The 24,143-nt window shown below is 33.2% G+C and overlaps 1 protein-coding gene across 1 annotated transcript; it reads right to left on the bottom strand.

Moving 5' to 3' along the window:
* Nucleotides 1-19,342: 19,342 nt before the first annotated feature.
* Nucleotides 19,343-22,556, bottom strand: LOC124370774 (peroxisome proliferator-activated receptor gamma coactivator 1-alpha-like). Its single transcript, XM_046829073.1, has 5 exons — nucleotides 22,404-22,556; nucleotides 21,874-21,957; nucleotides 20,574-20,723; nucleotides 20,332-20,461; nucleotides 19,343-19,781 (listed from the first exon to the last, which is right to left on the bottom strand). Exons 1-4 carry the CDS (start codon nucleotides 22,445-22,447, stop codon nucleotides 20,341-20,343), a joined length of 399 nt encoding a protein of 132 aa, XP_046685029.1. The 5' UTR covers nucleotides 22,448-22,556; the 3' UTR covers nucleotides 19,343-19,781; nucleotides 20,332-20,340.
* Between the last annotated feature and the right edge of the window lie 1,587 nt (nucleotides 22,557-24,143).

Genomic DNA, 24,143 nt, shown 5'->3' with positions numbered 1-24,143 from the left:
TGATAGTTTTGAACGCCCCTCCCCACGCTATTATTCCATACTGTAAAATAGACTGAACATATGCAAAATAGACAGTTTTTAATTCATTATAATTTAAAATTTGCCCTAATTGGTAAAATACGTATATAATTTTTTCTAAGTTTAGGTTTTTAAATAATTAATGTGAGGTTCCCATCTAAGTTTTTTATCAATTATTATACCTAGGTACTTGTACTGGTCCACCCTCTCGATAGGCTGGCAGTGACAGACGGTGATAACTGAATCGCCCATGAGTGCAGTACTAATTGCAGCTCCGCGGGTGGCTCACTCACATTCCTTAATGCGATTGGTAAAAATTTTGTTTTACTGACGTTCACGGTTAGAATGTTAGAAAGAAACCAATGTTGCATTTGCGTTAGCTCGTTCGAAGCAACCTGGTAAACTTCTTGCCAGGTTCTTCCTTTGAAAACAATTACTGTGTCATCAGCGAACAGTTGTAACATTCCAGTAATATTTAGCTTTTACTATGTTGTTTATATAAACGAGAAAGAGTAATGGGCCAAGTGTACTTCCTTGAACAACGCCATAATTTACTTCCAATGGACTACTATTTCGATTATTTATTGTTACAAATTGCTTCCGATCAGTTAAATAACTTTCGAACCATTGTAATGCAATTCCTCTTACACCAACATATTTTAATTTATTAATCAACAAATTCATGTCAATTGAATCGAAGGCTTTAGCTAAGTCCACGAAAACTAAGAGAATTTTAAAATGTTCATTTAGTAAATGCATTATTTGTTTATTAATTTTGAAAAAGGCGTCTGAAGTATTTGTTCCCTGTCTAAAACCAAATTGTAATTCCGATATTAAGTTGTTGGATTCTAAATAATTTTGAAATTGTTTTTTTACACATTTCTCAAGCACTTTACCGATTACACTAAGCAAGGAGATAGGTCTATAGTTGTTCGTGTCCGATTTTGCTGTTTCCCTTGTGTAACGGAATAACTTTAGCCAGTTTAAATCTTTCGGGGAAAATGCCAGAAGTTAGACTAAGATTAATTAAATGTTTGAGAGGAGGAAGAAAATGTGCAATATTATTTTTTAAGGTATTAGAAGAAAAATCGTCACATCCAGGAGCAGAGCCACCGCGCATCTCAGCCACGCACTTCTCCACCTGGCTGTCGGTGACCGGCTCCAACTGAAAACACATGCTCAGTTTTGATACACTGCGTCATTCCACAATGGGCGGACCGACAAGCCGCGGCAACTTACTCGCCAAACTCTGCCCTACTTGTGAAAAAAAATCATTGAAAGAGTTAGCCACGGCTACGGTTCTCCCACCCCCGGTGTCTGCCACAGTGGCGAAATTTTGAACAGGAAAAGAAGCAGATTTTGCCTGCGATGCACCACTTATCTCGCTAATTATCTTCCAGAACATTTTTGGATTGTTCGATGATTTTAAAACTTGTTCTTTGTAGTAATTATTTTTCGTTAATTTAATTTCCCTTGTAAAGATTGTTTCTGAAATAGTTATAATAATTTTTTAATGTAGTATTAAATGGTTGCTTCTTTAATGTCTTACTTAATTTATCTCGCTTTCTAATCGCACTAATTAGGTCTGCTGTAATCCATGGTTTAAGTCTCTGATTGCGGTTACTCCTGTCTTTTTATATTTTTGAGAATGCTGTTTTAAATCCTCGAAAACATCAAAAAATGCGTCACAGCACTTATTAACATCTTGCTGAACAAGAACATGCTCCCACGACTGAAGTCTCCAGTAGACGGTGCAGTTCCTGTTGGTCTAGGTATGTACTCTCAGTATCAGTGTGAGTGCCGGCACGGGGGGCCCCACGCTCCACCCCGGCCAACACGGCCTAGTGGTCGGTCAGGTCAGTGGTCAGTACACCCGCAGTCACGAACACTATAGTCCAGAGTGTTTGATAAAATATATGGTCAATGCAAGTACTAGATTGGTCAGTCACTCTAGTCGGTTTGTTTAATACATTCTGTAAGGCCAGCTTCGTATAGTATGTTTAAATATAAGTCTTTTCTGTCATTACTATTGTTTAAAATATCAATATTGGGTATCTCCTACGAACATATGAGCCATATCGTTAGAAGTAAGCGAGTAGTAGTTATGAAGTTCCTCCAAAAACAAGTCACAGTTCATAGTCGGACTGCGGTACACCCCCAGTACCCTCCAGTGTCTAACCGTCACAGTCAAAGTCCACCTGCAGTCCAGTTGCCTCTCCCAAAGTAATCTGTTTAGTCACTCCACTCAATTCACTCCTTATATAAACAATCACACACCGTCATTCCTATTCCAGTTGTTATCTGTGCTGTGTACGTCATAACCGTCCAGTGCTACCAAGGTCCTATCTCTGTCAACCACAGGCCTCCGTAAGCACAATAATATCAAATTTAACGTTCAAACTGTAAATTAAAATTATTAAACTGTCAATATTTTTGTGGTAACTTCTAATGTTGAAATGAATTATGCTAAGCCATTCTTTGTATGAATTGTTAAAGTGCTGTGTAACCTGTATGTGTGAGTCGAAACTGTTTCGCAGTATACTTGTCTGTAGTGATCTAATCTGTCAAGCAGTCGCGCGTCGCTGTCCATCAGCCGCTACTACAACACCGTCTGCCGTGTCATGCTTGGATATATTGTTATTTAACATTTTTTATAGATTTAAACTATATCATGTTCAAGCGCGCGCATTTACATATTAATAATACATAGGTATGGTATAAAAATGCCACCATTTTAGAATAAAATAAAGTGAAATGTGCTTAAAACAAACAGTAAAGACTACAGCACTATTAAATAGTTTGTAAATAAATAAAATGAGATGTATTGCACATGAGAAAACAAAATTCTGTAAGTTTCTGTAAGTAATATTTACTAACAACAAAATATAATATTTACTTACAAAGGAATAAAAACCAAAAATCATTTTGCTTCATATTGTAGTAATAGAAAGTTGATACTTAATTTTTAAGAGTATACAAACAAAATAAATGACAAATCAAACTAATAATTACCTTAAATGTACAAAAGATCAAACATTATTCATTGAATGATAATATATGACCGTAGGCGCATTGAAATAGAGCATGTATTTGTAATAGGAATGTACAAAAAAGTATCTTTAATAGAATAACGTTTTGAGAATAACACAATCCTTAAAATGGTAGTAAGTGGAATTAACAAAACAAAAAACCATTCTACGGAAATATAGCCATAATTACAGTAGTTAAAAATACTTACAGTAAGAAAATATACGAGTATTAAAATGAAGTAATTCATGTTGAGAGTTAAGATTAAAGTTTATAATGATATCCAAACATAGACTGTATATACAAATATTTGGGTTATTTATACATAAGCTACTGGTAAATATATTGCACGCAATTTAATATAAAATATTTAAATAAAATAATTTTTTTAATTTGAAATATAAAATATATACCAATTCAATTACGTTATTAATAGCAAATAACTTTAAAACAATTGTTGTACTTTTAGTTAAAGTGAATTTTTATGATATATAATAAATTTCTAAACCTATATAGAAACAAAATAAATAAAAGATATGAAAGCAAATTCATTGGATTTATAACGGAATAAATTATAATTTTCGCTTTATGGTTGTCTTAGACCATAAACAAATTTTAAAAAAATAGAAGGTTTATACATAAAATAAGACATATATCAATCTTAACGATTTGAATTTTATGAAGTGACCTTGAATGGTTTCAACACTTCACCAGTGTTTCCAGATCGTCCAGGGAGCGGAGTAGAGTAACTGGGCTGTCGGGCTGAGACGTCTTCTTCACATAAACTCGGCAATCCCTGGTCCAGGCAAATGCGAGCCTCTTCTCCTTGACCAGCCGCCTAGCCCTGCCAAGGACGGCCTTGTAGTGAGGTGTGAGATGCTCATTGATGAATACTGGAGTTGAGGACCAAGATTCATACAGTACTGAAGCAGTGAGTCTTCTGCGATGTTCCCTTGCGGCACGGATCCAGGCTGACTTTTCCTCACGCCGAACAAATTTAACTACGATGTTGGGGTGTTCCTGGTTACTTCTCAGTGGAAGCCTATGCACCACGGACACATGTCGGCTGTCGAACTGTATGTTTTAACACTTTAGCGAGTCTTTCCAAAACACTATAGATGACCTCACCACGTGTCAAGGGCACTCCCACTATCTCCACATTGTCTTTACGCGAATATTGTTCAATTTCACGCACTCGCTGATGTAGGTCTGCCATCTCTTCCCGCATTTCATGGTTTTCTTGTTTCAGTGCAGCTAATTCAGACTTCCTGTGCTCATTTTCCGTAACCATGTTGTTCAGGGTGGTTTGAATGACTCCAATGGTATTATTTACGCCTACCAACTGTTCTTGCACACTATCCACACTAGTCTTGACACCGGTTATCTTCGCCCCTAGTTCCTTTTCCATACTCTGGAACGCTTCCATCAGTGAAGCCAGAGAAAGCTCCGACTCCATCCGACCGTCTTGGCTAACCACCGAATCAGTCTCCGTTGCACATGCATGGCACTTCCATCCTGCGCGTTTTCGTGTCGAAAGTTTTTTGAAATTATCTGTACACTCCAAGCGTGTGCAACTGGGATGAAAAACCCCTTTGCACTCTGCACACACAAGCATATGAGCGCTGTCAACTTAAACAGCACACTTAGTACAGACCGCCATGTTTAGATTACAATATTATAAGAAATTAAATGAAATTAATATGTAAATGTTTGAAATAACTAAAAATAAATAACAAATTTGAAATGGCTAAACTAATAATATCACGCGGATACACTTATAAGTACAAGCGGCGACACGGCAGAACAGGTTAATTAGCAGAGATAAGAATCGACCGCACTGACCGGCATCCAGATAAGAACTGTTCAAGAACAGTCTAAGAACTGTCAAACAGTTACTTAGACACATGTATATATCCACGATCACAGATAATGTTATGAAAAATCAACTATGATTTATTGGGAAATATGAGTAGTTTAGTATGCATAAAATACATATTACCTTTTAACAGCTGAGCTGTTGAACGGAAATCATACATTATAGCACAATTATTATACTTTACAATTATTGGCTTCTCTCTGCGTGGTGGTTTAGGCGAGGTATTTGCTCATTAGTAAGATATGCGAAACTAAGAAAACTACAAAACCTTCCCTCACCCTCCTATCCCAATTTGCAATTTTATTTCTTTACTATAATGAAATTTATTATTTATTCTGTTTCAACAGATATTCAAACATTTTTTGCAAGCAATGTTTATTATGAGACATCTTAGGTTTTTGCTGCCTGGATCAACATCCTGTAAGTTTTTTAGTAAACGAAAAAATGTTTTGAACACTTTATTGTATTTGTTTATTTGTTAATTTGTACTTTATTTGTTAATTCTCTTTTCAACGCAATCGTTGTACACACTGTTAGAGCATCATACCACATTTTACCTATTAGGTACATAACGTTACATTTTCACCCAAAAGTAATTAACGAATGAGATAAATAAAAAACCTATTAGCATATATACATAATGAAACGAAACTTTATTGAGAATGAGAAAGATAATTCAATTTTCTATAAAGCTAAATAAAAGTAAATATTCATTGTTGTAATTTTTCCTAAAAGTTGAAATATTTACTGTATTAATTATATTCTTGGGTAATATGTAATATGTATATATTAGCACTTGAGGTTAAATATATAATAAAACTTAACTTGCATTTAAAAATAAAGCATGACTTCCGCAACATTGAAATAAACACATTTAGATACAAATATGCAAGTCTTAAAGACAACAATATTAGTATAACATAAAATATCATTGTAATTATAGCAATAGATTTTTTAAATTACGGTAGTGACTCATGGAAATATAATGATGTAGAAGTAAAACAAATTATGTCACATATTATTGCAACGTGGAAACTTTCAAACACAATTAAAAATTAGTGTCACCGTAAGCGGGTGTCTTTTTTAGAATTGGTGACTAATCTTGTTTATTTCCAAGAACTGTCTGTGGGACAAAAGAGCTCTGTATTCAGGGCTGTCCCAGTGTCATAGCCCTCCCCAGCGGCGCCATTGCTAATTTCAAAGGTCGTCCTGTTGTCTAAAGTCATAATCGAGTCCCATAGTGAGAGGCCATCCACCGGAAAACTCCTGTCACCCTTTTGTCAATGAATTATGTTTGTCCGGTGCCGACACTGGCAGCGTGGTCGCCATCCGAAATAGAAGATTATAATTACTTAGTTAGAACGGGCTTATGTTACAGATAATCATTTAATAAGAATAGGCTGATGGTAAACTACAAGAAACATTGCATGTAATAGGAAAAAACTAAACAAGTCATTATCCAAATATTTAATTTAACACGATATAAAAAAGTTCATGCATAGCATTACTTTATAGTCTTCTTTACTTGTGTTTTTACTTTAAATTGTTAATGAAAATTATTCAGGTTCTAACAAAAACAAATTTGTAAAGAACTTACTTTTTTATAATAAACTTAAAAAAATTATTTATTAGATTAAACACGTGTAACTAATTAGTTAGCTCTGATGTTTAATCCTAGAAATAGCTACAAAACTATAGATCACCATATTCATGTTTAAACAATACATAATATCATAAGGTTTTATAAAAAAACTGAGTTTGCCGTGTAATGTATCCAATCCTACAAAACTTGGATTAAGAGGTAATTAATGCATTGTAATTGGGAAGCTCCTACTTGAGAAGGTTTTGATAATTTGTGCTTTAATTTACTCTAAAAAAGGAAAAGTTAGAGTTTATTTATTATTAAAATGTTTTAGTTCAAATTTTAGTTTTTTTATGAACTAAGGTACCATGTAACTGTTGTATTACACAAAATTAGCCATTTCTGCACGAATATCAAAAATTTTCACAGGTCAAGAAAAATTATTTAGTTTCAAAATAATTCTAGATAGTTTCATGTAATTACGCTGTAACTAATATTCTTTGAGGAACAGTCGAATATCGTAAAGTCAATTTAGGTAATCAATGATCCAATAAATATGAGTATTCTTAAATGATATTTACAGCATGGACATCATCAATATGATGATACTTGTATGCGGCTTCAAACAAATTTAAAAAAAAATCAGCATTAAATCGTTGTTAAAAAGAAGTATGATGTCTGAATTTTATATAAAACGAGAACTTTCATTCATATGCACATTGTAAATAGTAAATGAGCTATATAGAGTAATTTAAATTTGAAAAAAAATCGGTGTATCAGTTATAATTAAAAAAACTCATGGTTGATACAAAGAACAAAGCACTTAATAAAAAATATTTATTTACTTTAAACTTTCTGCTTCTAAACCCAAGTTTTTAAAACGAGAATAGCTGCTTAATAATATTAAATTCAGTTACTAACAACCATTTAGTAATTTTTGGAACAATTTTGTAAAAATCTCATGAAAAGCTGCACACTTATCAGATGACACGGAAATTTCCAGAAACCAAAACAATGGAGACGCGTTTAAGTGAGACTTGTTTAGTGCCGGCATTGTTCACGTTTCTAAGAATTGTAATAATTAGAAGCTGCCAACTCTACTGTAAACTGCAGATGTATTTATGGTGTTGTCGGTAAGGATTAGTGGACTTTGGGTTAGGAAAACTTCCCAGGGTAAAAAGTCAGTAAAAGGTCGTAGTCGGCCGGTGCAGTCCCACTTAGAGCTACGGAGCTCAACAAACCCTTTTAAATATCAGTTACAGTATCATTTATTACCTGTTTGAGATTATTATTTTCTTGGATTAGAAAGTACTAGTGTTTGTTACGTTTATAATATTCACTTTGGCTTCCCAAATACTATAAAAACTTTATAACTATGTCCACGCTACGACTATATATAAAACAGTAGCATTACCAAATTGACTCGTTTTAATTTAATGGGTTGTCAAACTGGAAATGTTAAAAATAGAATATTGTTATCTCTATCTAGAAAGCGAACTATTTTCTTAGTTGTATGTGATAAAACAAAATCACGTTAATTAAAACCATTCTCTCAACATGCATATTTCGAAATTACAATATGTAAAAAACTAAATTTGAGTAGCTTCTACGGTTTAAAAATGTATCGGAGAGTAACTATCTAAACTAGGCTATTCATCCAAGTCAAAAATAAAAAAAAAATCAAAATCAAATTACTCTTTATTTTCAAATATGCAATGATTATAATTAAATGATTATTATTATGAAAATACCGTCACATGGGCCGAGGCCTGTGCGTGACGGCGAGTACTTATTTACAACAATTTTAGTAGAACAGACTTTTTTTAAATCCATACAATAAATAAAATTCAGCTCACACAATCAGTCCCACAAAATAAAATAAATAAAAGTTACGAAAACAAAAATATCTAAGCAAGCGGTTGAACATGTTGTATATGCTGACACGACGGCACAGCAACTGAAAGTAGTTATAGTAAATGTAGTTAATAACGGTAAGTGGGAGTGAGGAGAGACTCAGCGTTATCGGGCCGATCATCCGCAGCCAGGTAGTAATCAATCGTTTGAACAGACCAGTTGGTTCGGCCCGCAGGTCCCTTATCACTGGAGGCAGGCGCCTGTACAATGTACTCGCCACGTAGTATGCGTTCGTCAGATTCACAGTCATCTCGATGACAGGAGCCCGCACACCACCCCCAACAGCGGCCCTGGTAGAGTAGCTGTGAGTAGTTCGACCTAGTACCGCCTCCCTGTGCCTATAGGTGTAGACCATCACATTCCTAATATATAACTGACGGATCGTGAGAATATCTGATTCTATGAACAACTGATTTGATGAAAAACGTTTAGGTTTATTTAGAGCTGCCTTGAGTATAGATTTCTGAATAACATTTAATGGATCAATGATAGTTTTGAACGCCCCTCCCCACGCTATTATTCCATACTGTAAAATAGACTGAACATATGCAAAATAGACAGTTTTTAATTCATTATAATTTAAAATTTGCCCTAATTGGTAAAATACGTATATAATTTTTCTAAGTTTAGGTTTTAAATAATTAATGTGAGGTTCCCATCTAAGTTTTTTATCAATTATTATACCTAGGTACTTGTACTGGTCCACCCTCTCGATAGGCTGGCAGTGACAGACGGTGTTAACTGAATCGCCCATGAGTGCAGTACTAATTGCAGCTCCGCGGGTGGCTCACTCACATTCCTTAATGCGATTGGTAAAAATTTTGTTTTACTGACGTTCACGGTTAGAATGTTAGAAAGAAACCAATGTTGCATTTGCGTTAGCTCGTTCGAAGCAACCTGGTAAACTTCTTGCCAGGTTCTTCCTTTGAAAACAATTACTGTGTCATCAGCGAACAGTTGTAACATTCCAGTAATATTTAGCTTTACTATGTTGTTTATATAAACGAGAAAGAGTAATGGGCCAAGTGTACTTCCTTGAACAACGCCATAATTTACTTCCAATGGACTACTATTTCGATTATTTATTGTTACAAATTGCTTCCGATCAGTTAAATAACTTTCGAACCATTGTAATGCAATTCCTCTTACACCAACATATTTTAATTTATTAATCAACAAATTCATGTCAATTGAATCGAAGGCTTTAGCTAAGTCCACGAAAACTAAGAGAATTTTAAAATGTTCATTTAGTAAATGCATTATTTGTTTATTAATTTTGAAAAAGGCGTCTGAAGTATTTGTTCCCTGTCTAAAACCAAATTGTAATTCCGATATTAAGTTGTTGGATTCTAAATAATTTTGAAATTGTTTTTTTACACATTTCTCAAGCACTTTACCGATTACACTAAGCAAGGAGATAGGTCTATAGTTGTTCGTGTCCGATTTGCTGTTTCCCTTGTGTAACGGAATAACTTTAGCCAGTTTAAATCTTTCGGGGAAAATGCCAGAAGTTAGACTAAGATTAATTAAATGTTTGAGAGGAGGAAGAAAATGTGCAATATTATTTTTTAAGGTATTAGAAGAAAAATCGTCACATCCAGGAGCAGAGCCACCGCGCATCTCAGCCACGCACTTCTCCACCTGGCTGTCGGTGACCGGCTCCAACTGAAACACATGCTCAGTTTGATACACTGCGTCATCCACAATGGGCGGACCGACAAGCCGCGGCAACTTACTCGCCAAACTCTGCCCTACTTGTGAAAAAAAATCATTGAAAGAGTTAGCCACGGCTACGGTTCTCCCACCCCCGGTGTCTGCCACAGTGGCGAAATTTTGAACAGGAAAAGCAGATTTTGCCTGCGATGCACCACTTATCTCGCTAATTATCTTCCAGAACATTTTTGGATTGTTCGATGATTTTAAAACTTGTTCTTTGTAGTAATTATTTTTCGTTAATTTAATTTCCCTTGAAAGATTGTTTCTGAAATAGTTATAATAATTTTTTAATGTAGTATTAAATGGTTGCTTCTTTAATGTCTTACTTAATTTATCTCGCTTTCTAATCGCACTAATTAGGTCTGCTGTAATCCATGGTTTAAGTCTCTGATTGCGGTTACTCTGTCTTTTATATTTTTGAGAATGCTGTTTTAAATCCTCGAAAACATCAAAAAATGCGTCACAGCACTTATTAACATCTTGCTGAACAAGAACATGCTCCCACGACTGAGTCTCCAGTAGACGGTGCAGTTCCTGTTGGTCTAGGTATGTACTCTCAGTATCAGTGTGAGTGCCGGCACGGGGGGCCCCACGCTCCACCCCGGCCAACACGGCCTAGTGGTCGGTCAGGTCAGTGGTCAGTACACCCGCAGTCACGACACTATAGTCAGAGTGTTTGATAAATATATGGTCAATGCAAGTACTAGATTGGTCAGTCACTCTAGTCGGTTTGTTAATACATTCTGTAAGGCCAGCTTCGTATAGTATGTTTAAATATAAGTCTTTTCTGTCATTACTATTGTTTAAAATATCAATATTGGTATCTCCTACGAACATATGAGCCATATCGTTAGAAGTAAGCGAGTAGTAGTTATGAAGTTCCTCCAAAAACAAGTCACAGTTCATAGTCGGACTGCGGTACACCCCCAGTACCCTCCAGTGTCTACCGTCACAGTCAAAGTCCACCTGCAGTCCAGTTGCCTCTCCCAAAGTAATCTGTTTAGTCACTCCACTCAATTCACTCCTTATATAAACAATCACACCGTCATTCCTATTCCAGTTGTTATCTGTGCTGTGTACGTCATAACCGTCCAGTGCTACCAAGGTCCTATCTCTGTCAACCCAGGCCTCCGTAAGCACAATAATATCAAATTTAACGTTCAAACTGTAAATTAAAATTATTAAACTGTCAATATTTTTGTGGTAACTTCTAATGTTGAAATGAATTATGCTAAGCCATTCTTTGTATGAATTGTTAAAGTGCTGTGTAACCTGTATGTGTGAGTCGAACTGTTCGCAGTATACTTGTCTGTAGTGATCTAATCTGTCAAGCAGTCGCACGTCGCTGTCCATCAGCCGCTACACCGTCTGCCGTGTCATGCTTGGATATATTGTTATTTAACATTTTTATAGATTTAAACTATATCATGTTCAAGCGCGCGCATTTACATATTAATAATACATAGGTATGGTATAAAAATGCCACCATTTTAGAATAAAATAAAGTGAAATGTGCTTAAAACAAACAGTAAAGACTACAGCACTATTAAATAGTTTGTAAATAAATAAAATGAGATGTATTGCACATGAGAAAACAAAATTCTGTAAGTTTCTGTAAGTAATATTTACTAACAACAAAATATAATATTTACTACAAAGGAATAAAAACCAAAAATCATTTTGCTTCATATTGTAGTAATAGAAAGTTGATACTTAATTTTTAAGAGTATACAAACAAAATAAATGACAAATCAAACTAATAATTACCTTAAATGTACAAAAGATCAAACATTATTCATTGAATGATAATATATGACCGTAGGCGCATTGAAATAGAGCATGTATTTGTAATAGGAATGTACAAAAAAGTATCTTTAATAGAATAACGTTTGAGAATAACACAATCCTTAAAATGGTAGTAAGTGGAATTAACAAACAAAAAACCATTCTACGGAAATATAGCCATAATTACAGTAGTTAAAAATACTTACAGTAAGAAATATACGAGTATTAAAATGAAGTAATTCATGTTGAGAGTTACGATTAAAGTTATAATGATATCCAAACATAGACTGTATATACAAATATTTGGGTTATTTATACATAAGCTACTGGTAAATATATTGCACGCAATTTAATATAAAATATTTAAATAAAATAATTTGTTTAATTTGAAATATAAAATATATACCAATTCAATTACGTTATTAATAGCAAATAACTTTAAAACAATTGTTGTACTTTTAGTTAAAGTGAATTTTTATGATATATAATAAATTTCTAAACCTATATAGAAACAAAATAAATAAAAGATATGAAAGCAAATTCATTGGATTTATAACGGAATAAATTATAATTTTCGCTTTATGGTTGTCTTAGACCATAAACAAATTTAAAAAAATAGAAGGTTTATACATAAAATAAGACATATATCAATCTTAACGATTTGAATTTTATGAAGTGACCTTGAATGGTTTCAACACTTCACCAGTGTTTCCAGATCGTCCAGGGAGCGGAGTAGAGTAACTGGGCTGTCGGGCTGAGACGTCTTCTTCACATAAACTCGGCAATCCCTGGTCCAGGCAAATGCGAGCCTCTTCTCCTTGACCAGCCGCCTAGCCCTGCCAAGGACGGCCTTGTAGTGAGGTGTGAGATGCTCATTGATGAATACTGGAGTTGAGGACCAAGATTCATACAGTACTGAAGCAGTGAGTCTTCTGCGATGTTCCCTTGCGGCACGGATCCAGGCTGACTTTTCCTCACGCCGAACAAATTTAACTACGATGTTGGGGTGTTCCTGGTTACTTCTCAGTGGAAGCCTATGCACCACGGACACATGTCGGCTGTCGAACTGTATGTTTAACACTTTAGCGAGTCTTTCCAAAACACTATAGATGTCCTCACCACGTGTCAAGGGCACTCCCACTATCTCCACATTGTCTTTACGCGAATATTGTTCAATTTCACGCACTCGCTGATGTAGGTCTGCCATCTCTTCCCGCATTTCATGGTTTTCTTGTTTCAGTGCAGCTAATTCAGACTTCCTGTGCTCATTTTCCGTAACCATGTTGTTCAGGGTGGTTTGAATGACTCCAATGGTATTATTTACGCCTACCAACTGTTCTTGCACACTATCCACACTAGTCTTGACACCGGTTATCTTCGCCCCTAGTTCCTTTTCCATACTCTGGAACGCTTCCATCAGTGAAGCCAGAGAAAGCTCCGACTCCATCCGACCGTCTTGGCTAACCACCGAATCAGTCTCCGTTGCACATGCATGGCACTTCCATCCTGCGCGTTTTCGTGTCGAAAGTTTTTTGAAATTATCTGTACACTCCAAGCGTGTGCAACTGGGATGAAAAACCCCTTTGCACTCTGCACACACAAGCATATGAGCGCTGTCAACTTAAACAGCACACTTAGTACAGACCGCCATGTTTAGATTACAATATTATAAGAAATTAAATGAAATTAATATGTAAATGTTTGAAATAACTAAAAATAAATAACAAATTTGAAATGGCTAAACTAATAATATCACGCGGATACACTTATAAGTACAAGCGGCGACACGGCAGAACAGGTTAATTAGCAGAGATAAGAATCGACCGCACTGACCGGCATCCAGATAAGAACTGTTCAAGAACAGTCTAAGAACTGTCAAACAGTTACTTAGACACATGTATATATCCACGATCACAGATAATGTTATGAAAAATCAACTATGATTTATTGGGAAATATGAGTAGTTTAGTACGCATAAAATACATATTACCTTTTAACAGCTGAGCTGTTGAACGGAAATCATACATTATAGCACAATTATTATACTTTACAATTATTGGCTTCTCTCTGCGTGGTGGTTTAGGCGAGGTATTTGCTCATTATTAAGATATGCGAAACTAAGAAAACTACAAAACCTTCCCTCACCCTCCTATCCCAATTTGCAATTTTATTTCTTTACTATAATGAAATTTATTATTTATTCTGTTTCAACAGATATTCAAACATTTTTTGCAAGCAATGTTTATTATGAGACATCTTATGTTTTTGCTGCCTGGATCAACATCCTGTAAGTTTTTTAGTAAACGAAAAAATGTTTTGAACACTTTATTGTATTTGTTTATTTGTTAATTTGTACTTTATTTGTTAATTCTCTTTTCAACGCAATCGTTGTACACACTGTTAGAGCATCATACCACATTTTACCTATTAGGTACATAACGTTACATTTTCACCCAAAAGTAATTAACGAATGAGATAAATAAAAAACCTATTAGCATATATACATAATGAAACGAAACTTTATTGAGAATGAGAAAGATAATTCAATTTTCTATAAAGCTAAATAAAAGTAAATATTCATTGTTGTAATTTTTCCTAAAAGTTGAAATATTTACTGTATTAATTATATTCTTGGGTAATATGTAATATGTATATATTAGCACTTGAGGTTAAATATATAATAAAACTTAACTTGCATTTAAAAATAAAGCATGACTTCCGCAACATTGAAATAAACACATTTAGATACAAATATGCAAGTCTTAAAGACAACAATATTAGTATAACATAAAATATCATTGTAATTATAGCAATAGATTTTATAAATTACGGTAGTGACTCATGGAAATATAATGATGTAGAAGTAAAACAAATTATGTCACATATTATTGCAACGTGGAAACTTTCAAACACAATTAAAAATTAGTGTCACCGTAAGCGGGTGTCTTTTTCAGAATTGGTGACTAATCTTGTTTATTTCCAAGAACTGTCTGTGGGACAAAAGAGCTCTGTATTCAGGGCTGTCCCAGTGTCATAGCCCTCCCCAGCGGCGCCATTGCTAATTTCAAAGGTCGTCCTGTTGTCTAAAGTCATAATCGAGTCCCATAGTGAGAGGCCATCCACCGGAAAACTCCTGTCACCCTTTTGTCAATGAATTATGTTTGTCCGGTGCCGACACTGGCAGCGTGGTCGCCATCCGAAATAGAAGATTATAATTACTTAGTTAGAACGGGCTTATGTTACAGATAATCATTTAATAAGAATAGGCTGATGGTAAACTACAAGAAACATTACATGTAATAGGAAAAAACTAAACAAGTCATTATCCAAATATTTAATTTAACACGATATAAAAAAGTTCATGCATAGCATTACTTTATAGTCTTCTTTACTTGTGTTTTTACTTTAAATTGTTAATGAAAATTATTCAGGTTCTAACAAAAACAAATTTGTAAAGAACTTACTTTTTTTATAATAAACTTAAAAAAAATTATTTATTAGATTAAACACGTGTAACTAATTAGTTAGCTCTGATGTTTAATCCTAGAGATAGCTACAAAACTATAGATCACCATATTCATGTTTAAACAATACATAATATCATAAGGTTTTATAAAAAAACTGAGTTTGCCGTGTAATGTATCCAATCCTACAAAACTTGGATTAAGAGGAAATTAATGCATTGTAATTGGGAAGCTCCTACTTGAGAAGGTTTTGATAATTTGTGCTTTAATTTACTCTAAAAAAGGAAAAGTTAGAGTTTATTTATTATTAAAATGTTTTAGTTCAAATTTTAGTTTTTTTATGAACTAAGGTACCATGTAACTGTTGTATTACACAAAATTAGCCATTTCTGCACGAATATCAAAAATTTTCACAGGTCAAGAAAAATTATTTAGTTTCAAAATAATTCTAGATAGTTTCATGTAATTACGCTGTAACTAATATTCTTTGAGGAACAGTCGAATATCGTAAAGTCAATTTAGGTAATCAATGATCCAATAAATATGAGTATTCTTAAATGATATTTACAGCATGGACATCATCAATATGATGATACTTGTATGCGGCTTCAAACAAATTTAAAAAAAAATCAGCATTAAATCGTTGTTAAAAAGAAGTATGATGTCTGAATTTTATATAAAACGAGAACTTTCATTCATATGCACATTGTAAATAGTAAATGAGCTATATAGAGTAATTTAAATTTGAAAAAAAATCGGTGTATCAGTTATAATTAAAAAAACTCATGGTTGATACAAAGAACAAAGCACTTAATAAAAAATATTTATTTACTTTAAACTTTCTGCTTCTAAACCCAAGTTTTTAAAACGAGAATAGCTGCTTAATAATATTAAATTCAGTTACTAACAACCATTTAGTAATTTTTGGAACAATTTTGTAAAAATCTCATGAAAAGCTGCACACTTATCAGATGACACGGAAATTTCCAGAAACCAAAACAATGGAGACGCGTTTAAGTGAGACTTGTTTAGTGCCGGCATTGTTCACGTTTCTAAGAATTGTAATAATTAGAAGCTGCCAACTCTACTGTAAACTGCAGATGTATTTATGGTGTTGTCGGTAAGGATTAGTGGACTTTGGGTTAGGAAAACTTCCCAGGGTAAAAAGTCAGTAAAAGGTCGTAGTCGGCCGGTGCAGTCCCACTTAGAGCTACGGAGCTCAACAAACCCTTTTAAATATCAGTTACAGTATCATTACCTGTTTGAGATTATTATTTTCTTGGATTAGAAAGTACTAGTGTTTGTTACGTTTATAATATTCACTTTGGCTTCTCAAATACTATAAAAACGTTATAACTATGTCCACGCTACGACTATATATAAAACAGTAGCATTACCAAATTGACTCGTTTTAATTTAATGGGTTGTCAAACTGGAAATGTTAAAAATAGAATATTGTTATCTCTATCTAGAAAGCGAACTATTTTCTTAGTTGTATGTGATAAAACAAAATCACGTTAATTAAAACCATTCTCTCAACATGCATATTTCGAAATTACAATATGTAAAAAACTAAATTTGAGTAGCTTCTACGATTTAAAAATGTATCGGAGAGTAACTATCTAAACTAGGCTATTCATCCAAGTCAAACAGTTACTTAGACACATTTATATATCCAAGATCACAGATAATGTTATGAAAAATTAACTATGATTTATTGGGAAATATGAGTAGTTTAGTACGCATAAAATACATATTACCTTTTAACAGCTGAGCTGTTGAACGGAAATCATACATTATAGCACAATTATTATACTTTATAAAATGCTTACACTCTATGTTAGCAAACTACTACTGTGCTATACTCAACATATCTCAAAATAAAGCACCAATCAATATCAAAGTGTATTTTAGAGTATGAAATGTAAGCAATTATGCAATACATTATGGAATATAGGCATGAGATGTCTCTTGTTACAGTACACTCTTGATAATGTCAGAGTTAAAGGAACTTCCGGATAGTCTGTAAAGTACCACAATGGAAACGAAAATCTAACCCACATTTTCCACAAGTACCGTAATCCCCATATTTAGACGGGGATTTCTTACATGTCTCACATATCATAATGATAAAAAGTTATATTTATAATTTGTGAGTGTTTAAAAGAATATGAATGCATTTGGTAAGGTATGTCTTTATACTACGTGAGGTTATCAGCCAAAAGCGTTTAATGTAAACTACCCTCAAAGTTGGCTTGCACACAAATAGTTAAAATAATTTATATTCTTATTTTCTATGCTAACCTTTTTAAACCAATTTTAAAACTTATGTGTTATACAAATTATAAGACCTTAAAGTATAGTGAGTTTTAAAATATTGCTTGCATACAACGGTACTGCCACACATGGCAGTAAAAATAAATTATTATGGCAGTACAAAATAAAATTATTTTACTTTTTAAATACGAATATTGTAAAAATTATATCACGGAGATGAGAAATTTTTGCAGGTACTAACAAAATGTCATAGGAAAAAGAGTTTAGTCTATCGCCTAAATTTTGCTTTGGACTTTTATATCACAGTAATACTATCTTATAATACCAGTGGATACGGGGTCTGAGCAACTAACTGCCCAGACCTCTAGGGGACGTCTGTAACTCCGCTAATCTCTACCATTAAGCGTGTACAGTCAGCCGTTTGAAAATCACTTCCTATTGATGTGATTATCACACGTTGCCCAGTGGATACGGGGTCTGAGCAACTAACTGCCCAGACCTCTCGGGGACGTCTGTAACTCCGCTAATCTCTGCCATGAACATCGTGTGATGTTTAAGACAGAGTTCATCCACCACTAGCCTAAATTAACCTAGACATATTACTACAAAAACACTTTTCTAACACTACACCATTGTCCATGCAATTAACTAAACTAAAACACAAATTAAAACTAACTTAAAACTAAAACACTGTACATGCCACTACCTGAGCGTCCATGCGTTAAAAGTAACTAAAACGTACTCAAATTATGTAACCTAATTACACTAAAAGAAAAATTATTATTACTAACAATATTTACAAAAACAACAAAATGCGTCAAAGGTATCTGCTTAATTCGTGGAACAATGTGAATTAACAGCCATGATATATATGTAAAAAAAATATATGTGTGTGTGTGTGTGTGTGTGTGTGTTCAAAACCTGATGATGCACATAGTGGTACTTGCGTAGATATGCGATTGACTCAAGGCTGCAAGGTGTCCTGCTTGAACGCTGTGACATTTTAAGCACTAAGCTGAACCCGTGCACTGAGCGCCGAAGTAATAAATCTTATCCGTCGAGCAAAATTCCAAGAGTGCTCAGCTGCAGTAGTCAGCTGAGAACATAATCATACCAAATATATTCATTCTAATTTTTAGAGAAACAAGAAATAAACCTGATGATGGAAATAATTGGCGAATTGTGCGTTTTCTTTAATAAACTAATAGAAAATTTATATTTCCAATTAGAAGAGCTCCTCCTCCTTCAAGAAATAATGGTTTATGATGGTGTTAGTTGAGGTTGTAGGAGGAAGGCTTATATTTCAATTTTAGGCTAGTCGCATTCTGTGTACTTTATTTACACCGTTTTGTTTAAAATAATATTTCCTTCAAAGTGTATGAAAAACTTTGATCAGTCACTTCATAAAATAACAGAGTTAGTGTTGTCTAAAGATGGGTAACGTGTTTTTTCCCAAATTTTTACTTACTACTTAATAAAATATAAGAGTTCGTTATCATGATTGTAGTTGTCTTAAGGAAGGTTCAACAATAATTCAAATGGAATTTGTATAGCTGGTTTGTTTATTTAGCTGTTAATGATTCTAATCATATAATCAGCATCAAAGCTTTTCCAGATGCCACATATCTTGAAAAGTGTATAAGGACTTAACAAATAAAAACCCTCTTTATTTAAAGTGTACACATGTACTGTTCTAACAGTAAACCTAATAACACAACTAAAGTAAGTTTTAGTTTAATTTAAGGTTGGTTTTAATCAAACTTAGAGATCTATATTAAACTGTACGATTTTTAAAAAATAGACTGAAAAAATAGTTACTAGTCATTGTTAGGTATAGTTATCCATTGCAGTGTTTACATTTACGGTATCAATAAAATTTTTACTTTTGTGAAACAACAGTTATGTGTTGCAATTCTTGATTCTAGTTATAATTATTTATTATTAATATTATAATTAGGTTCGGTATGTAATCTGGACCTGGTGCCAGACTGACCTCTTAGATGCTGGAACCTTCTCACTTTGTTTTACATTACATTTGATACTTGGCTGCTCAGTGCACGGTTTCCAGCTCGGCGCACAGAGCACATGGGGCTCGGTGCAGGATTTTTCTCCTGGTGAGGACCTGCAAAAGAAAAGGAAGATTATTATTAGGATAATTAGCAACTAATTTAACAGTCATTACAGTATTAAATTAAGATTGTTTTATCTTACAGTCGAATTGATCATCTTAGTATGTGTATAAATATGTTAACATCTAGCAACTCACCTCACTCGGCATATATCGTTAATAGCTGGCTGTATTTATGGCTATCGGGAATTTAGCACCATAAGTAATATGTTAAACCGCATGCACTTTGTCGACCCTATTTTCAGTCATAGAATATAGGAGTAATCTAATTTTAAAGACCTTATTAAAGCGTATAAAACACTATATGGTTAATTATTACTGTAAACTGCTATTACAATTCTAAATAATACTAATTTGTACTTTATTGTTTAAATATTCAAAATATTTACTGTATTCAAAATATATGTTAAAATGGAGTGTCTGCTAATTTGATATATCATTAAGGCGAGACATCCTCCACAGCAATACGAATTAAAGTAGGTGAATAAAAGAGCATAAGGTTTAACATTGTTCTTAATAAGAAAACTCGATGCAGTTTGCTTACCGCCAGCTTCTATCGAGGCGCCTTGCGCCTGTCGTACCGCAAGATTTTGAAGAGTGTTTGATCTTTGCCGTACACAACGGCCTGGTAGGCGTCCGCACTGCTTGCGTACGTAATGTATGCAAAGTTGTCTCTGTTAAAAAATACACTCGTGTTACAAAATATGAATGTTAGTTATGTATACACTATTATATCTACTTTCACACTGTAACAGTATAGCACAAATTTCAAGCTCTAATACTTACGTTTTCTCGTTGAAGTCAATGCTAATTATTGTTCCAAATCGTTGGAAACGTGTTTTAAGATCATCCATCGTCATCTCTTTCAAAATCCTCCCGATAAACAGGACCCTTCTCTCCTCTTGAGCCAAAAAACTACGTTGTGGAGAGTGTGACCTGAAATACATAAATCGTTCATTTTATTGTAATTGAGTAAAATTCTGCTATAAATCAGTAAAACCACGTACACCGACATCCGTTACCTTACATGCGAAAACATAAACAAAACAAGATCAGTACTACACGACACTGTTCAAGCTATCTATGAGAGAATACATCTATTATTTATTTTGAGTTATCCTAAAGATAACACGTCAAAACTACGGTTTTGACCGATAAAACCTTGTTGTAAACTAATCAGGTACACATGAATTTTGAATGTAACCAGTTGATTTTAAAATAATAAATAATATGTACCACAAGATGTTTTAATTAGACCTTAACTAACAAATCAGCTTAACAAGTAGATGTGAAAGATAATAATATGTAGTAAGTAAAAATAACCTGCTCATGTATAAATTAACTATCAATCACATCTACCCATTGTATTCAACCAAAATTCCAATTAATAGAATCACACATAACTATTAAAAGTATATTTGAATTATTGTTCTTTCCCTCCCAATAATATTCTTGGAAAGTTATTAACAACACTACGCCTATCCAGTTAAAATACCATTACTGAAATCAATCCCTCCCCTACCACAATAAAAAGAGGGTTTAAATAAAACGCGAGGACACTAGTTAAAACCCATACAGTATATCGTGTTTGTTTTAACATAAGTATGTGCAGTCATCGTAAACATCATACATCGTACATCATAAACAGTTATACATACAGCAAAGAGACAGCACAAATGTTGGTCTATTGAAGAGTAAGGCCCACCCAAGAGTTGGCTCTCTACCCCATATACCCCAAGTGGAATACAATCGATGGAATTAGATTCGTATGTACTATTAATTGCAATTTTGGTTGAATACAATGGGTAGATGTGATTGATAGTTAATTTATACATGAGCAGGTTATTTTTACTTACTACATATTATTATCTTTCACATCTACTTGTTAAGCTGATTTGTTAGTTAAGGTCTAATTAAACTAATCGTATGTATTATGATTCGCAGGGTTATGACTATGTGTATATTTTTTTCCTAACATTATATTTCTTAGAAATTAATTTCACTTTAAGAGTAATCTTTAATTTCATATTCTTGTATAATTCATATACATAAAGCATAATTGCAAAAGTAATGTATAAGAACTTACCCTGATGATCGTGATCGGGATCTGGATGATGACCTCGAGCGTGATCTCGACCACATCCGAGAAACATCCGTCCTTCTCCTTTTACTGAAACAGTTAAAAATCATTTTAACTACCTGAATATTGTTCTCAACAATTCAGGAAAATAATATTATATGACAAACATAGTGTTATCGTTACGAAATGTTATCAAAAAATATAATACACGTTATAAAAAATCATTATTAATACTAGTGTATTTAATGTGTTATTTGTTAATTTGTTGAAATGGAGAATTCTAGTGGATCTGAAAAGAGTTAAAAATATAAAATAAACTAAACATTCATTGTTTGTACCTAGTTAATGTATGTATTATATATGAAATATCCGTTGGTCATTTCAGTGGCAAAGGGACACACCTAAAAAATCCATTGCAACATTCATGCTAAAGATTCAATAGCAATTCCTTCATTGTACATATTTGTATAGGCGATGAGGTTGCATAAAACAATTTTAATAAAAGTAACAACTCAAAATATTAACTGAAACATTACCTTCTAGAAATATGCGTTGACTTTTTATCTTCCTTCAAACCCATTCTTCAGATGCTCCACAGTCTGCAACAGACAATACTAATTTTAAATTTTCCATGAATGAAATTTATCATTACAAATTTAAAAACTAAACATTATTTCACACTTATTAGTTTTAAACAACTCTACTCGACGTCTTGCATCCTCAGTGCCGCCGAAATGTGTGTTTTTTATGTACAAGCCGTGTCTCAACACGAACATTAAGGTCTTTTTATAGGAAATACTCGTAAATGTATTGCATTGTCTTCCAAATCATAGCCCTAGGGTAGTGTTAGAGCAATAACTGGTCGTGGCGGAGCACTACTTTTTGTGACAGAAGAGGAAATTAGAAAATGTAGCTACATGGCGTTGTATATATATGAACATTATACATTTTCTTTTACGTTATTTAATATATTTCAGACTAATGCATTACTAATCCATTACAGAATAGCTAAAATGTTATCAAAATTTTTAAAAAGTATAACCTGATTTCGGATATATTCCATCGATAATATTAGGAAAATAAAACACTACCTATGGAGAATATGGGTATTCCCCCACGTTAATATTCAAACAAAGATCCAACGGTTGTCCTCAAACAAAGACAAAGATGTTAAATTTGTTATGAACTCTAAACAATTTTGTATTTTATTTCTGGAATGAGGTGTAGGCTAATCATGTTAAATATATTAATATTTTAACGAATAATAATTTAAATTTTTTTAAGTTTTCAGTTAACCAGAGTAGTTATATCTCTGTATTTCCTATCAAGATAAAATATTACAAAATAGTTCATTTTACAAAACAGCGTTTAAAACAATGATTTTAATCGCTAAATATAGTATAGCTAATTAATGGATTAAGTTAATTGACATGATAACGGCATCTGCATTTGTGTTTTTCAATTTAGAGAAGCATACAAAATCAATTAACAATTATAATTGAGTGCATATCAAAGTAATCCTTCAGATTGCTTGCAAACGACCTTAACGCTGTATAATTATTTTTGTGTAAAAAGCAACAGCCACTGTAGAATAATACTGTGGGATATAAACGATTGCAATTACCAAATAACCCTACGTTTCAGTAATGTTTTATTTTGGATTGAAAAATAAAACTTAAGTAGGTCAAAGAAATTAAAGACATATCTTATAAGACTTCAACATATTTTCGTTGTCTTTTTAAATTTATGTGAAACGGATTAACCATTACAGTAGTATCAAATGAAAAATGCTCTACACAACATAATACTAGGTCAAATTAACAAGTCTGGTACCTTAAAAAGATATACCAAAAAAGTCAACGCCTAAATATAAGAATAATTAATACCAGCAAGAGTAAAATGAAATTAATAGTTTTACATTTATTTTCATATTATATAAATAGTAAAAATTTTGCAATTACTGAATTAATCACAGACAAGGTGACAAGGTTCTTAACCAATAATTTATTCATCGGATTAAGTAGTCTACAGTTTCCAAAGAGAAGTACAAATATTGAAGCGCTTAAACCCAGAGATGCCGGAAGTGAATGAAACTGCTACGTTTATATTTCCGCATGATTTATATTTATGCTAAATTTACTATATAATATAGTGCCATAATAAAATATGTTACGATTGTTTAACTCAAAACATATTCAAAATCAATATTTTGTTATAAATCTAATTACGGGCAATCTGATGCAATTTAGATATATATTTAGATATAAAAATAATTC

Source organism: Homalodisca vitripennis, unplaced genomic scaffold (genome assembly GCF_021130785.1).
Source record: "Homalodisca vitripennis isolate AUS2020 unplaced genomic scaffold, UT_GWSS_2.1 ScUCBcl_467;HRSCAF=2529, whole genome shotgun sequence".
NCBI classification, from domain to species: domain Eukaryota; kingdom Metazoa; phylum Arthropoda; class Insecta; order Hemiptera; family Cicadellidae; genus Homalodisca; species Homalodisca vitripennis.
Note: the sequence above shows the minus strand (reverse complement) of the source record. Positions and strands in the feature narration are given on the sequence as shown.